The 17,076-nt window shown below is 37.5% G+C and overlaps 2 protein-coding genes across 5 annotated transcripts in view; both read right to left on the minus strand.

Moving 5' to 3' along the window:
- Positions 1-4,670, minus strand: part of Acsf3 (Acyl-CoA synthetase family member 3) — a 31,552-nt gene extending 26,882 nt beyond the window's left edge. The window contains exon 1 of the mRNA XM_065235754.1: positions 3,793-4,670. Within this exon, the coding sequence (XP_065091826.1) occupies positions 3,793-4,171 (379 nt within the window). The 5' untranslated portion in view covers positions 4,172-4,670. The remainder of the gene's footprint in view (positions 1-3,792) is intronic.
- Positions 4,671-13,313: 8,643 nt separating this feature from the next.
- gek (serine/threonine-protein kinase gek) overlaps positions 13,314-17,076 on the minus strand; it is a 162,478-nt gene continuing 158,715 nt past the window's right edge. For 3 of the 4 annotated variants that reach the window (XM_065235686.1, XM_065235685.1, XM_065235683.1), the window contains exon 21: positions 13,314-15,794. In XM_065235686.1, the coding sequence (XP_065091758.1) occupies positions 15,681-15,794 (114 nt within the window). In that variant the 3' untranslated portion in view covers positions 13,314-15,680. The remainder of the gene's footprint in view (positions 15,795-17,076) is intronic. The other variant, XM_065235684.1, reaches the window with a different exon arrangement.

The following is a 17,076-nucleotide window of genomic DNA, read 5'->3' on the forward strand; positions in this document are numbered from 1 at the left end:
ACTTATCCTTGGCAGTCTAATACAGGTTTCCTGGAATCTGGTTGAAGTCCGCCTTCACATATGTCTCGTCATTTATTACGCAGCAGTGTGGTTTCATCAACTTCTGGTCGTACAACTTCCGGGCAAGGCATTTTGCGACCGTATTCTGTTACTCGTCACGGTTTGGGAACTTCTGAACCTTAAACGTACGTAGTCCAGTTCGAGTTTTGATAAACTATAAAATAAGCACGAAAGACTTGCTCACATGCAACTTTTTAGCCACATCTCGAACTGAGGCGTTCGGTTTCCGTTTAAAGGCCCCAACCACGCGTTTGTGATCGTTCTCGTTGACCCGACGGCTGTTTTGTTCAGGATCTTCGCTTCCGGTCAACAGTCGGACGTTCTTCAAACCGTTTAATGATACCAGACACCGTGGAATTCACGATTCCCAACTTTTTCCGATGGCACGATGCGGCAGATCCCTATTCTCAAAGTACTCGTGCAAAACTTTTTCGCGCGCGCACTGTTCTGTCGTCGCCATTTTGAAAACATTTGCGCACCTTATGAAATCAACTTAAGAGTGTAAACAATACACATTAAACTATGTCTACGCAAAATTTCAATAAATTTTACCCAACGGATCAAAAGTTAGAGCAATTTGAGTGTGTGCGGATTTTAAACGGTACACCCTTTAGTCAGGACTAGGAATCGGCGGTAGATCTACCACAAAAATGTATAAAAAGCTTCTACGTGCTTGCCATTGTCCATTGCGTTAATAATGAAGGTTACACATTCAAGAAGATTAGAAGTAGTTAAGCGACTTTTTAAAACGCCGTGCTGTTTGTTCGTAATTCGATTTTTTTTACGACAAACTTATTTTTATTTTGTTTTAATTACTTTATGAACAAGATTTTTAGCGCAATGGTGGAAAACTTATTGAATGCATCTCATCAACATCGAGATACAATGAAAAATATATGAGTTTGCAATCATTAGGACCCCCGCAAAGTATGGTTCTGGCAAGGTAAAATATTTAATTGAAAAATCCCGAATCCTGATGAATGTGAGCGTCTAACGGGTGTCCACTAAAAAATTAAAATTAAAAGAATGAATGAAATAATGAATACCTATTTTGTCAATTTTCAATTATCAACCAATCATGAGAATAATTCTTATGCGGTTTTGACATCAACATTTCTAACTGATTTGATTAATTTAAGAAAGCAACCGTATGTAATGGGTGAAAATATTAATAAGATTTCCTCGGTACAAGTAACTTTCATAGCAATAAATTAGCTAGTAATTACGATGATCCCAACACTGTCACGTTCTGTCATGACAAAAAATTCGATGAGATTTTGAAGAAAATCTCTATCATCGTTTTCTCATCCGATGATAGTAACATAAGTATCTCTGTAAATATCGCGTGAAATCTTTCATTGAAAATGACATTTGCCAGCCCTGATTGGAACATGACTGGCTGCCACATCGATTTTCCGGATACAGCTTTTGATCCTGTTGGTGAATTGCTTGTTTTCGTGTTAGATAAAGGCACTGTAAAGGAGAGGGGTGTGAATGAAAACGACTCACAGGTCTGACTTCAAGAGGTTTCGGATAGATAACACCGTTATGTTTTAGGGATTTGTTGGGATGCTTTGCTTATCACATTCTCTGCAATTGATAAATGATAAAAAAAAATTAAGTCGCTTTCTACGCCGTGTACTCAGAATAACAGTTGCTATTGAACGATTTTATATTTTGAACCACCATGAGATTGCTGGCCTCTAGATATATACTAGAAATTATTTTGAACTACGATTAAAATAAACTAGAGGTGTCCGCAACATACATCCATTAACCTCAGAGACGAGGCTCCCTAAAGATTTGCTATTAAAGCCGCATCAGGATTATAGCTAATATGTAGGTTTGTATTCAATCCAGTGTAGTGTTTCGATTTTGCTGCCATTTTTGGCTATCCGAAAATCGGGAAATAGTTTTATTCAGAGTGTTAGAATGTTCATTTTTAACTTCTGTCGAACGATTAATGAAGAATTATACAGTTGTAATCTAAAAATGTATTGCTTGGTTTTGACCAAAAGTTTTTTGAATCTTCCCTCTTCCTTCTTTCTAAGATAGTTTCTTCTAATAGACTTTTTTGTTTCTTCGAAAAGATTCTTCTGATTTAACCGGATGTTTCTTCAAACATCCTCCGGAAGAGTTTTCCAACTTGCCCGGAAATGTTTTCTCCCCCAAAAGTAGTAGGTGTCTTCCAACTCCCCCTGGGAATTCCTTTTGAATGTTCCCAGATTATTATTTTCTAATTCATCCTGGAAATGTATGTCAGTTGGGCCGGAGGTTTCTCAAGGAAGTTTTTTAAACAATTTTCCCCGAAATGTTTCATCTGACTTTCCCCAGACCATGCTTGGCATACACTGTTTTGGTCACGCTCATTTGCTAATAACTTTGCACACAGTTGACGAAATATAATTCTTTTTGAAACAGTAGATAGAATAGAGTTTAAGCTTGTTGTAGATCCGTAAAAAAAGATTTTAATTATATAGTATCTATAGTAAAGTCTGATCCTAATCTATCAATTACTTTAAAGAAGAAGAAAAAAACAACAACTGAGTGAAAAATTATTAACAAATGAGCAGTTGGTGTGTATAACTGTGCATGCCAAGCATGCGCCAGACGTATCATCCGATTTATCCTGGAAATTTATTCTAACTCTAACTACCCTAGAAGTTCTTCTGACTTTCTACTTCTGTTTTAAATGGAAGTTTCTGCCAGCTTCCTTCGGAAGAAACCGGCTCCTCCAGATAGTTTCTTCAGATTTCCTAAAGTAATCTCTCAAAGTAAGTTTGGAAATATAACTTTCTTGGTACACCGGCAGTGTTGGCAGGAAAAGTGATTTTTGGAATTTAATTAGTAACATCGATTTTTGAATAGCTATAACCTTTTTCAGCGATATTATTGCACCGTACATCCTTAGGCAAAGTTGTTAGGAATTTCTCGGACTATACTTTTAGATTATTAGTTCCGTGGTTAAAGCAAAGTTGTCGTCCCTACGAATGTAAAAAAAGGAAAAAAAAAAACTAGATTTTCCCATACTAATTTCCATACAAATTTCAATCGCAATCCGGGCTACAACCAATCGTCCCCAAATTTTGCACAGTTGTTTGGGACCCCAAATGGAACCAAAAAAAAACATTGTTCTGAAAAAAAATGGCCATGATGACCCACCCTACTCTGTATGCTCTTTGATCTAGTTTTCTAGATGCAGCGAACGATTCATTAGATTAAATGTTGTTTAGTAGGATAGAAAAATGCTTGTAAACATGTTCGCGATAAACAAATCATGCTAATTTTAGCCTCAGCGACGACACATCCATCAGCCCCTTGTGACAAGGTGCAAAAAATAGCAAAGCTAGTACGCATTGCTCGGTTCACGTAAATACAAAATAAAATCGCTACAATAAAATGTCTTTCTCGTTCGTAAGCAGTCCGGTAATACGTCACCTACGTCATGGGTTCATTCTACTTCGCAGCACATTAGCGAAATAATATTTGGGAGACCAATTAGCAAAACAATACAATTCCCATACAACAGGCGCCTCTGAGTCAGAAACGAATACCTCTTACAACTCAAAATTCGTGGCACTTTTGACAGCTCCACACCACAGGCTTTCCGCTGAACGTCCTTGAACTATGTTTACTTTTGGTCTTGCATATGAATTGCATCATCGATCAAGTGGGTACATTGTATTGTATTGTAGAGTAAGTTATATGAGAATTGCAAGGTCTAGTACTTACCACAGCAGTTGGAAATTTGCAAAGCCAATCGCTTGACAGCCTCGTAGATCTGGATAAAACTATAGTCGCCGGTGTGGTCCCGTACGGCCGATTTTTCGCCGTAAACCAGAGCCCGTTTGAATGGTGGAACAATCAATTCCCGTTTAGATTCCTCCTCGAACAATTTTGTCAATCGTTGATGAAGGTCGGCGTGAACCGCTTCCGGATCCACTGGATGCTGGTCGACCCCTCCAGTCGTCTGATGCACTTTTCCAGCTTGAGTCGACAGTGATCGAGTGTATTGTGCAATCAGGGCCGTTCTACTTCCGCAGCTAGAACCACCGAAGGCCGCTACTGCTTCAACACATCTTTTTGCTAGCATAAACCTGGACATCTTCATTCGGAAAAACTTCCTAGCACATTAACAAGATATTATTTCGCTAAATGAACCGACAGAAATCCAAGTGTATTTTTTAAGTAAATTTCACTGACACAGACGCAGCTAGCGGCGAGTTTTTCTTCGTGTTTTCTTTTTTATTCACTACTAGTGGAATCCCACGTTTTTCCGGGCAGACAACGTCAAGTGAAAGATACGGCACTTTGCACTCGCAGTCCGAAAATAGCCAGAAGGCAGAGGCGTGTTGTTTCGGTTCACCAATCGGTTTTAACTTTACGGAGAAGCTCCTCTAAAATTATCACTCTCGCGGACGTTTTCCTTGGCTGCAATTTGCCCCGTCTATCTGCTTGCTATAAATTCGTAAACACAGTAGACCGATTATTGATAGACGTGCTTGTTTTTGCACCCGTTCACGAGTGATTTGATTTTGCTTCGAACTACGCGGCTATCCACGAATCAACTTTTTCTGACTGCTCCAGCAGCGCTCTGAATTTGATCTGCTGTGAGATCGATCTGGTCGGGTTCGGGTCTGTCAACTACTGACAGGCTGCAGTTGTCGCCGATGAAAAGCAGAGCAGGAACCCTGGTTAAACACAACAATATACAGTAGTATACCAATACAGGTACAGTTGATTCATGATTTTCTCACCAAAACCTCTTTCAAGCAACTGTACGCCATTTAAAAGTATTTTCAAACACTGTCAATAATTGACAGTGTTTGAAAATACTTTTAAATGGCGTACATTGTCAATTATTGACAGACTTGATGATGGTGTTTTAAAGGTATGTTGGCTTAGGTTTGACATTTCCGGACTGATTTGAGATTAGGGCGCAACAATGACTTCAATAACCCGTTGCTCGTGGCACGTGGGGCACGCAATACAAAGAACCGGTGCGTTGAAGTTAAAATGCAATCAAAAGTACTTAAAGTAATTAATGCGTTTTGAAGTAGTACTGACGGTAATTAAAATTATCTATCCGTAATTAATGTAATTGAAAGTATTGAAAATGTAATTAACGTACTTTAAGTATGAAATTTCAACTGTAATTAACGGAGTTAAAAAGTAGTTAATGTTCTACATTGTGCAACTAATGTAATTAAAGCAGTAGTTAATAGAATTAATTTAATTACAGCCATTGCCTGCGTTGGAGTTTAAGGTTATTGCGTGCCCCTAGTCGTGGCATGGATGGTGACGAACTGTCTAACCGGCAGATCTACCGATCTACATCCGTTGAGTAGTTAAAAAAAGTAGAAGCGTCTGTGCCTAGAGGCACGAACGGGAGCTTGACGTAGGACCGCTAGGGCACGGAACAAATGTGAAGAAAATTTAGTAAAGGAACTCCACCAAATTTGTAGTATTTTTTTTTTCATAGAGAAAGTTGATGAAGAGAATCGATCAAAATCACTTGCACCCCTGCTTCCAAGTTTGGTTACAAGATTACAACTATTCTGGAGAGCATTTTGTGTGGTCGTTGGGGGCATGTAGTTCTGAATATGGACCAACAGGCAGATACATTCTATTCTAACTTTTTACTGTAATAAGCTTGTTGGCCCAGAAAAGAGCCGTTTTGTTTGCTAAAGTTGGTGATGATTTAACCTCCGAAACTGTACAGAGTTCGTCTGTCGCTTCAAAGCGTAGACTACATCGATCAGACCGGAGACACGTTTTACACCACCACGGCGAGCCAGACGACTGCTTTTGCTACTTCTGCTGCCTGACACAGATGCGTCTTTTCAACTTTAGTACATTTGAAATTTTAATTATTATTTACAGTTCCTAGTCCTGTCAGGCCTGTTATTAGAGTATGAGCACCTTGGTGGGATGGGTTTGTTTTATGAGTTGAGGCTAGACAGCAGCGTTGTTTTGTATCTTTTCAGGTTAAAGCAGAATGATGTGCAACCAAGTGGTACTTGATTATGACGACTGCGTTTGGGAACAACGTTCATTTCATGAAAACAGTGAAAAAATTATCACTTTTTCTTTGTACTTTGGATAATGCTTGACATTATCACTTTTTCAATAGTTTCTTATTGAAAATCATACATATTTCTGATCGATTGGTGATAAAATTATTGAAATTGATCCAGGGACAGCTGAGTTATCAATGCTCAAAATCTTTCATAATTTTGATTCATGTTCCATTTTTAGTTTTCACAAAGTGTACCCCAGTATAGAAATTAAAGACGTAGTCCTACGTCAAAAAGTACTCTAAAAACAGTATTTTTTAAAATACGATCTGGAAAATTAACTCAATCAACGACTCGTTTAAAAAATATCAGTGATTGGAACTACAATATTTCTCGACCTTTGATAATGATGATCCTTATGTTTTATTATCCAAATTTAAGGGAACTGGCGGAACCTTGGTAACATTTTTATTCTTCGCATTTGAATCTTATTGCTAATCGCATAGAGATTAGAGACGTTTAACGTACGCACACAAGCGGGCGCATCGCCATGTAAAGTTGTTTATTATTTTCCTCTGGCTATCCTAAAAAATATATGAACTTATTTCTGTCAAAATGAGCTTGACAGCGATGTGTTATGTATTTTCCTTACACGCTCTCACATACCGCACCGGACATGAACATCTCTATAGTAGCTAATTGCGTGCTCTTAACCGAGCTCTTAACTTAGTTTTATAGATGCACACAGCAAAAAAAAATGTAAAATCGATCAACGTAATTCAAGCTGATGTATGAAATAATGATGTAATAGCAGAAAGCAGATACAATATTACATGTATTTTTGTTCGCAAAATTCGATGTACATCGTACAACCAACCGGTGGAAACTAACGATTTTAAATTGGCTCACTACTTGACTAGCCTATTGGTCCCAAGCAAATCGATTAACGTACCCCATTCTAGTTGAAATTCCAGTACTACACTATGTTTGTTTTGATTCGTTATGAAAGTTTGACTGATAAAATGAGGGGTGCGTAGATTTTCCAATGTTTTGAGGGGTGCATCGATTAGCTTGGGGCCGAAGATAGAACCAGAGCTGAGCCAAAAACTTGAGCACGTTTCTTCGGGACCTTCTAGTCTTAGAGTTACCTAAATGGTACAACGTAATATCAACAATCAATACGAAACTAACGATTTTAAATTGGCTAACTACTTGACTAGCCTATTGGTCCCAAGAAAACAATTAACGTATCCCATTCTAGTCGAAATTCTAGTACTACGCAACGTTTGTTTTGATTCGCTATGAAAGTTTGACAGATAAAATGAGGGGTTATTGGTTTTTCCTATGTTTCGAGGGGTGAATCGATTAGCTTGGGACCAAAGAGAGTACCAGAGCTAAGCCAAAAAGTTGAGCACGTTATTTCGGGACCTTCTAGTCTTAGAGTTACCTCTATGGTAATATTACACAACCAGCGGAACGTTTGAATGTAATATCATAGAGGTAACTCTAAGACCACTGGGTCCCGAAGAAAATCATTATTATTTTTGGCTCACTCAGTACCAGAACAACGGTCCCAAGCAGTCCCAAGCTATTTCACTCACCCCTGCATGTTCTGCATGTATCCACACACCCCTGATGTTATCTGTCAAACTTTCATAGCGAATCAAAACAAACATAGTGTAGTAATAGAATTTCAACTAGAATAGGGTACGTTAATCGTTTGCTTGGGACCAATTGGCAAATCAAAGTTGGCACTCGTGGAGAATAGAAGAACTATAACAGTGATGATGGTTTCAAAATTTTCCACGGGGAAGTATACGAATGCAATCTTAAAATGCTTTTATTTTGCAAATGGAACATTTTATTTAAATCTGGTTGCTGCTACAGTGGTAGAAAAGCTCAAATCTATGTGTACATCTGAAAATCTGAAAAGAAATTATTTTTTCTGTATTATTTGTCTATTGAGTAGTCCTTAAGTTTTCTACTAACATAGCATCAACCAGATTTAAATAAAATGTTCCATTTGCAAAATAAAAGCTTTTTAAGATTGCACTCGTATACCTCACCGTGTAAAATTTTGAAACCATCATCACTCTCATAGTTCTTCTATTCTCCACGAGTGCCAACTTTGATTTGCCAATAGGCTACTAAAGTGGTGAGCCAATTTAAAATCGTTAGTTTCGTATTGATTGTTGGTAGTAGTGGTGTTGCCATGTGGTACACTGAAAAATTGCAATAGCAGGTTAGTCACCAAAGTTTTCGAGCCGCTCCGTCTGTCACTTCGTTTGTGGTATAATTGTGTGGCAAGTACAATCATACTCTAAGCTCAGGGAAATTTTCCAACCCGAAAATACCCCAGACCGGACCGCGAATCGAACCCAGCAACCCCCAGCATGGTCTTGCTAACATGGCCGCTAACATATCTTGGTAACATGTTGTAATAATTTTGGGAATGTCATTAAGATGGCATAAGCCTTAGAACATATGATAACTGTGTTATAACTGCTCAGTCTGAACATAGCATTATTGAAACAATTCTAAACAAGGGTCCTGCGTGCAATGGATAAGCATATTTGCTCTCTAGTGTTAACATTTAATAATGCAATGCTTTAACACTTTAACTCTCTCATTCCCATGCACAGTGGAATTTGCACATGAACAGTTTATTGGAATTTAGCAAGACATATCCCCTAGTGCATTTGTTTTAAAATTCAGACGGGTGGTTTTATTTTTGCTCAAAAAGTCCCCTCCGTGGTCATTATAAAAATTAGGGTGGTTATTTGAGATTATATTCAAAAATTATCTTTTCAATTGTCGAAAACAAAGATACATAGGGTGCGTTACAGTTTATCAGTATGTCGTATCACCATTTTGTGAAGCGACCGACATAGCCTGACCGAAAGCATTTTCCCAGTCAGGTATTTAATTTCGAATGAATTCGACAGTGAGCATACATAAGGGCGTAAACGCGATGTTCGATTCTCTTCGTCGATTTTCTCTTTTGTTAATAACTCGCTAGAACTAACGTTTCTCGACGCGTTTGCTGTTGCTAGCCAATTCAACCTATTATAACCATAGAGGTAACTCTAAGACCACTGGGTCCCGAAGAAAATCATTATTATTTTTGGCTCACTCAGTACCAGAACAACGGTCCCAAGCAGTCCCAACCCAAGTAACAATTTCGGTTTTATAAGGGTTCTGTAGACCATGATTTAGACTTGTAGCATGCTTTAAAACCTCCATAAAACTAGCAATGTTACTTGGGAAGCTATTTCACTCACCCCTGCATGTTCTGCATGAATCCACACACCCCTGATGTTATCTGTCAATCTTTCATAGCGAATCAAAACAAACATAGTGTAGTAATAGAATTTCAACTAGAATAGGGTACGCTAATCGTTTGCTTGGGACTAATAGGCTACTAAAGTGGTGAGCCAATTTAAAATCGTTAGTTTCGTATTGATTGTTGTTATAACTCTGCATTGAACAAATCGACAGGGAGCATGCATAAGGGCGTATACGCGATGATCGATTTTCTTCATCGATTTTCTCTTTTGTTAATAACTCGCTAAATTTAACGTTTCTCGGTGCGTTTGCTGTTGCTTTTGATACAACCAATACAACCTGTTACAACTCTGCATTAAACAAATTCTAGAAAATTGTTTCGCTTAGCTATTGTAATGCAATGAGAAAATCGATAAAGAGAATCGATCATCGCGTATACGCCCTTATGCATGCTCACTGTCGAATTGCACTACTTGGCTGGGAACTGAATTCCAAATATCAAAGGGTTCTGTCAGCCCCTTATCCAGAAAAATACGCCCCTTATCGAAGATAGCTGCATAAGAGCATAGAAGGTGTTCAGAGTCTTCTTTTTCTATGCCACATAATGGACACATGTCATCTTGAAGTTTTCATATTAGCTTCAAGTGATATTTACATGGACAGTGTCCTGTTATTAAACTTCCATTTCTTGAACTCCATTCTAAGAGATCAAGCAAAAACTCCACAGAATGGTTCTGGTTCTATAAATTGTTGAGAAGATCCAAGCCTAGCTCGTGTGTCGGCTTTCTCATTCCCTTGAATTCCACAGTGACCAGGTACCCAAAATAGGTTCACTTTTGGCACTGATAAATTGAACTATTCCCATTTTGCTTGAAATTTAATCAATTTGACATTAAACTCAGTTCAATCATATCGAATGATTAAAAATTAATCCTCTCTTTCTAAAAAATAAGCATCTGATATTAGTCCCAGTTTAATCATGGTTGATTAGATTGTTGATTATCTTTTTTTGAATAAATTTTAATCATTTCTGATTCTATTTTAATGTTTTTTGTTTGAATTTTAATATTTATTGATTATATATCAGTATTGAAAAAGAATAAAATTTAATACTGGAAAGATTATTTCGATTTTAATCATGCATGATTACTGCCGAAGCAATCATGGCTCGGACTCAATAAGGTGAAGCAGGAATCTGCATACTTTTTAAGCTTTTTTGGTTTAATTTATCTTTGAGTGGGCAGGCTAATTTTTGGAGTGACATTGCACAGTGGTCCTGAATGCAGATTTAGGTGGAATGATATGTTTTGATCCTGAAATTGAAACTTTAGACTAAAAGTCTCTTCTACAAAGTTGTTCCTTATGGTTAGGCCCTCACTTTTATGACAATAAATTTTTGGAATTTGAAATTTATCATGAAAGTCATCTTCTAGAGACTTTTAAAACTCTTAAAGACGAATGTTTTATAGCTTGATTTGTTGCCTGTATCTGTTCTAATAAAAAAGATATTCCCAAATATAGTAAAAAATATGAATAATTTCAAATTGATTTTATACGAGTTTAAAAAATAACATACCTCCAATTTTTCCATATTATTGAGAATAACATAAACCCTTTCAAATGCCGTAAATAACTTTTTTTTGTTTGCCCCAACCAAAGATATTAACATTTGACAAGTGCATATTTTTAGTATAAAAACGTCAATAGCTCTTGATCGGCGAAAGATATTGACAAGCTTTGTGCAGGAAAAATTTGCGCCTTCTTAAGATCTAAAAGTTATTTGAAGACACCTTTGCTGAGAAATTCGAAATAAGAAAACTAGAGCAAAACAACTGTTTTTTTAAGAGCCACCCTTACTCAATTCAAGAAAATAGCTCTAAATCGGCCAATTTAAGAGAAAAAAAAGTTATTTTGAACAAAGTTGCTTGAGATTAGCTCAGCTATAACTTTGCCGAAGAATGTATACCTTAATTTATTCAAACAAATAATTTAGATTTTTGATTTTAATGATAATAGGAACCACCCTAGAATTCATTGTCATAAAAATGAGGGCCTAACTATAAGGAACAACTTTGTAGAAGAGATTTTTAGTCTAAAGTTTCAATTTCATTCTCAAAACATATCATTCCACCTAAATCTGCATTCTGGACCAATGTGCATTGCACATTCCCATAGAATTACATGTTGCTGATTTCAAAGCATTCAGTGCTGCTTGGCTATTAGACACAATGCAGATATTCGAATGGCTATAATTTCTACGTAAGCAAATTTTAGTGCATTCAAGAATTCCTTGGACTTCTGCTTGGAACACGGTAGATATTCAGATATTTATTCCTGGACCTGTTACCCCTGCTCCCACACGATTGTTCAATCTAGAGCCGTATGTATAAAAGAAAATTGATCATGGACGAATGTTTGGTCCCCCATTTTCCCACAAATCGCAATATTGAACATTTTTAGGATGTTCATATGTCCTCTAAGATCACCTTCAAGGAAGTGCTATGAAAAAATTGATGCAACGGAAGCAGATAATGTAGAGCATCTAGAACCATACTTAGTAGTTAGTCTTTGGTCATTGGTTTTAGGCCAATGATGCACAGGTTATGTTTAGGCATTTTAGGTTTTAGTCCCTATTTCCTACCAAGAGTTTTTTTTTACTTATCCAAAGAGTATTGAGATTCCCCCAGATATTTGACTGTGTGTTGAAAGTTCTAAAGTTATATTTTTCGGTTGAATATTGTTTATGAACATTTTTTCCTTCGTGTGAATGGTACAATAGTTGTTTTTGAGCGCGTGTTTGCTTTCAATTAAGCAGCATGTATTGTGGAAAATTTTTGGTATGTTTCAAGCATGATTTAATTTGATCTCCAGGTGATCACTTAGCTTAAATCCGGCAAATGACGATTAACAAACGATGCCACCCACCACTAAGTAAGCTCGCTTTTAGGTGCACTATTTAACGAGTTTTGTCATGGTAGTGATATCGACACGTTTAGAAATCAATACATTAGGCAAACCGTCGGAACTGAATTTAATCATCCTTCTTAGGATGATCCGGCATCCGGCATCACCGGTTAGTAGAACTGTTAGCAAAGCTTAATTTTTACATACCTTCTCGGCAACTGCGAACTCGAAATATATATACTACAAATCACTATCGCACAAATTATGCCAAATTCGGTCCACTATTAATATTACAATACTGCTTTAAACTGGTTTTTGTCATTATAAAATCAATAGTTTCACTATGTTTATTGTAAGCAGTCATAATCAAATTATATTCATAATTTTTACATAGGACTTGTAACTTGTAAAAAATTGTCTACATATGATTGACGACAATAAATAAATAAATAAATAAATTGAACACTCACTCAGCCGAACCGACAGGTCACCGTTCTATGGTTTTTTGAGTCATAGTGAGTTACAAAAAATGTTTTTGCGTGTGATTTTTTTTAAATAGAAAAAAGTGATTGTTTTATATTTTTGATATTTTTTCCAATATTTTTATAAAAATCAAAACTTAAGTATTATTTTTCGGATCCGAGAACTTCCCTATAATGTGACCAGGAAATCTATTAAATCTAAATGTGTAGTGGTAAGCGTGATTACCACTCACCCCAGCAGGCCTGGGTTCAATCCCAGTCGGCGCCGCCGGGATGTTCTGAGGCATAACATCTCTGATCACGCCTTCCTTTGGAAGGGAAGTAAAGCCGTTGGTCCCCGGTCTATGAGTTGATGGGTCGATAGGTAGGGTCCAGGTGTGGGAGCTGCCTTCCTGGCGTCGGTAGCATTGGTGCTCAGCACGGAAAACAAGATCGACGGAAAACAAATCAAGGGAAAAAAAATATGTGGACGCGATGCCACTGCTTATGTAAACCCCTCGTTTCGAACCATATTTCTGGCAGTGATATTCACTCGATTAAGATGCATTCCAAAACATTTGTAACATTTGATTTTTCTGTTTTTAGTACTTGTATAATATTAATATATTTTGTCGTGGTAATTTTACAATTAATATAATTTTATAAAACACTAGACTTTTCGGTATATTCTATATATACTGCTAACCTTATCCTTAGTGAAGTATATGTTTTCCACGTTGTTGTTGTTGTGTTCTTATATCTGCCACGTCTTCTACAGCGGGTCGCAATTTGTCTGCTCTTCAATTAATTGCACGCGTGCACCTCCGCTCCGCGAAATGTATCTTCTTTTATTGTAACATGTCATATTTTAGTGAAATGTCACTCTCTCTCTCTCTCTCTTATTCAATGATCTCAAGGTGGTGGTGGTGGTGGTGGTAGCTTTGCTAATAGCAGCAGTTGTAAAAAGTAGTTTAAAACGGAAATGCAGCGATCCACGAAACAGAACCATTAAAATATGAATAAACAAATTGGTTTAGAATCAAGTTTAAAACAACAACAAAATCATTTGCTAGTAAAATAAATTATAATTAGAGCTTTCTTGGTGTAAATAAATAAATGTCGATGCGAACGAACCCGGTGAAGACAAGAATGTTGGTTCGTTCGGATCGGAACGAATCGGGGTTTCTCCTTCCAGATCAAATAAGTTACGTCTTAGTTGAAATTAGCTTAAATCAGTATGTCTGAGTGAGTTGTTTTTACATTGGTAAAATGTGTGCTTTCTTTATACAACGCAGAGTTAATTAAATTGAAAATAATTACTTACTGTATTTTCTTTTTCTTTTTACATGGTTTCAGTAGCATTTCAAATAGTTTTATATTTTCTACGCTTCTTTTTTTATCTTTTTCTTCCGTGTATATAATATTAACAAATACAGTAAATCTGCATCGGAAATACTAAATATTGTCTTCAGTTTTATCTTTTCAACGATATTTTCGTTCTCATCTTCACATGGCTCCTGCTCCTACTGTCAAGAAGTCGAATGGCTAAACCTGCTTAATCGAACCGTTTGTTCCTTAATTACTTACGAGAGTTGATTTTTGTGTCTGAAGGTAGTAGTAAATTTGATTCCGGTTTTCTTTGCTTCTCTTTTCTCAAATATTGACTGCTGATGATTTCCATTTGCTTAACGGTTAATGCGAACGGATGAACGATACAAACATGAGTGCTAGTACGGACGATAAGCTTTCAATATGGGATGAACAATTTACAATGGGATTGGGAACAAAACATTTCGAATGATACAACGTGTCGAACTGGTAAAAGATGGTACGTGCAAATGCAAGAATATTAAGTAGCCATTTGAGAAACCAATTGCAAGCAAATGTATAAGAACGGAATCATTAAAATCGTATTGAACACTTCGACCGTCTACCAGTTCGACGGGTTATTTTTTTATTCATTCGAAGATTTGTTTTAATTTTTTGTCAATGGACGACATGATCAACTACGGGAGGTTCTTGCAATCAATAGATCTTCTATATGCTAGATGACTTTTGTAGTTTACAATTTACGAGCAGCAATAAGAAAAAGGACTGGATTAAAGACATACCGGATTTCTCCTCTTAGTTTGTGTTTTGTGTAATTGTTGTTTACGAACTCGTTGTTTTAGGTTTTACTCAGTTGATTATGTTTCTTTCTGTTGTAGCTTGAAGTGGTTAAAAGTCAGTTGCTTTTGCGTTAGGAAATGCATCTAAAACGGGAACTGTTACTCTATTCTACTAGTGAATTATGAAATGACTTCCTTCTTCTTCCGGGACGCGCTATACAGTTCGAATGATCGAGCTGATAACGCCTCCATCTCCACTCGCTTGCCTACTTATTGATATTGCACAACGATCCTTTTGCTACGATGAGTTTAGTAGATGTACGCCTCCACAAATGGCATAATTTGATTTCCATGTTTTTTTTTAGTAGTTATAATAAGAGTAGTAGGTAGTAGTAGTTTAAGAGTTATTGCAGATGAGGACCTTGATTGTGTCCGTTTTCAAAGTAACACAACCGTTTCATAAATAGTATTTGTCATAGGAGAATTTCAGTAAGAATTTCAGTTTTTCTTTTGTATTATCATAGAGATCAATTAGTTTTCGAAGCTCGCTTTTGCACTAAACATCCGATAATTTCGTTTCTTAGAAATAAGTAAGAAAATGTTAAAATAAATAAGAAAAATAAAATCAAAAGCAATTGATGATTTGCCACGAGTATTTGTTTGTTTGTTTGTTTTGTAACAGAGATTGTGAATACAAACGACACGTAGGTAAACTTAAAAATTTACATGACACTAAACACAGAAGAGATGACTGACTAACTGAATGCGACTCGAATTAGGATTCGAGCCCATGAAACGCTTTGCTTCCATTGATTGCCCATTCGGAATGAGCAATTTTCTTACCACTAGGAGTCGTAGCTGGAGCTGAGCCGATCGTTGGTTGGTGATGGTGGCGTCGAAACCGAACTGGAATTGTTGCTGGCTACGCTCTGCCGCGACTCGGACTGCATATCGGCAACCTGGAATGGATGGACGAATTTTACATTAAAACATTTATCCATGTTTCTAATCAGAAAGCGACAGACGGCGGACTCAAAAGCAACACTAGAACTGGTGCACTAGAACCAACAATCAATACGAAACTAACGATTTTAAATTGGCTCACTAAGGCTTGTACCCGAAAAAAAATGCACCATTTTTATCCGTGTGTAATTTTTATCCGTGGGTAAAAATTGATGAAAATCTAAGTATAACTAGTTTGGAGTGAATTGTTTACATGTGCAAAATTTCATAACAATCGGTTCAGTGGTTATTGAGATGTCATAAAAACAAGAAGAAAATCGCCGGAGAATTTTGCGCGCCGTCATGGAAAATTCGACTGCGACCATGAGATGGATCGGAAGACAACTGGGAATCAACCATACAACTGTGTCTCGGGTGGTAAAATCATTTAAGGAGTCCCAGACGACCGAACGGCGGGCTGGAAGTGGAAGAAAATCGAAGACAGCTGACCCTGTGAAGGCCCAGAAGGTGTTGGATTATTTCAAGCGTTATCCGAACCTTTCGATTCGCGACGCGGCTATGAAGGCAAAGTGTTCCGCCTGGTTCGTTCAGCAAACCATGAAACGAGCTGTGCTTCGTGTATTCAAGGTCCGGAAGGCACCGAACCGGCGTGATCAACAAAACACGGCGACCAAATCCCGCGCAAGGAAGCTGTATCGAGAGTGGTTAACGAAACCGATGTGTGTGGTTATGGATGACGAAACCTACATCAAGGCAGACGCAAAACAGATACCGGGGCTGGAGTTCTACGTTGCCAAATCACGGTTTGATGTTCCGGAAGACATAAGGAAGAAGAAAGTGGACAATTTCGCCAAAAAATACTTGCTCTGGCAGGCCATATGCCAATGCGGTAAACTGAGTAAACCGTACATCACAATGGGTACCATCAACAGCGAAATTTACCGCACCAAGTGCCTCCAGAAGCGTCTGTTGCCCTTCCTGCGGTCCCACGGAGGCGAGACATTATTTTGGCCGGACCTGGCATCATGCCATTACGCGCGATCGACGTTGGATTGGTACAGAGACAATAACGTTGAGCTCGTTTCTTCGGGACCTCTATGCTTGAACCGAGGGGGCGATATATCCAGATTATCTCATTTTCAGCGTGAATCTGTCCTATTTTTCATATATTTATTTACCGTACACCATCTGTTTGCATCTGTGGCATCTACTACCATCTACTTTCGCATGATCGAATCTTCTCGTGATCGAGCTATCACTGAACAAACAACCATAGCA

The sequence above is a fragment of the Ochlerotatus camptorhynchus genome, unplaced genomic scaffold (assembly GCF_037179485.1).
Source record: "Ochlerotatus camptorhynchus isolate MF236.1 unplaced genomic scaffold, CSIRO-AGI_Acam_v1.1 ptg000503l, whole genome shotgun sequence".
Lineage (NCBI taxonomy): Eukaryota > Metazoa > Arthropoda > Insecta > Diptera > Culicidae > Ochlerotatus > Ochlerotatus camptorhynchus.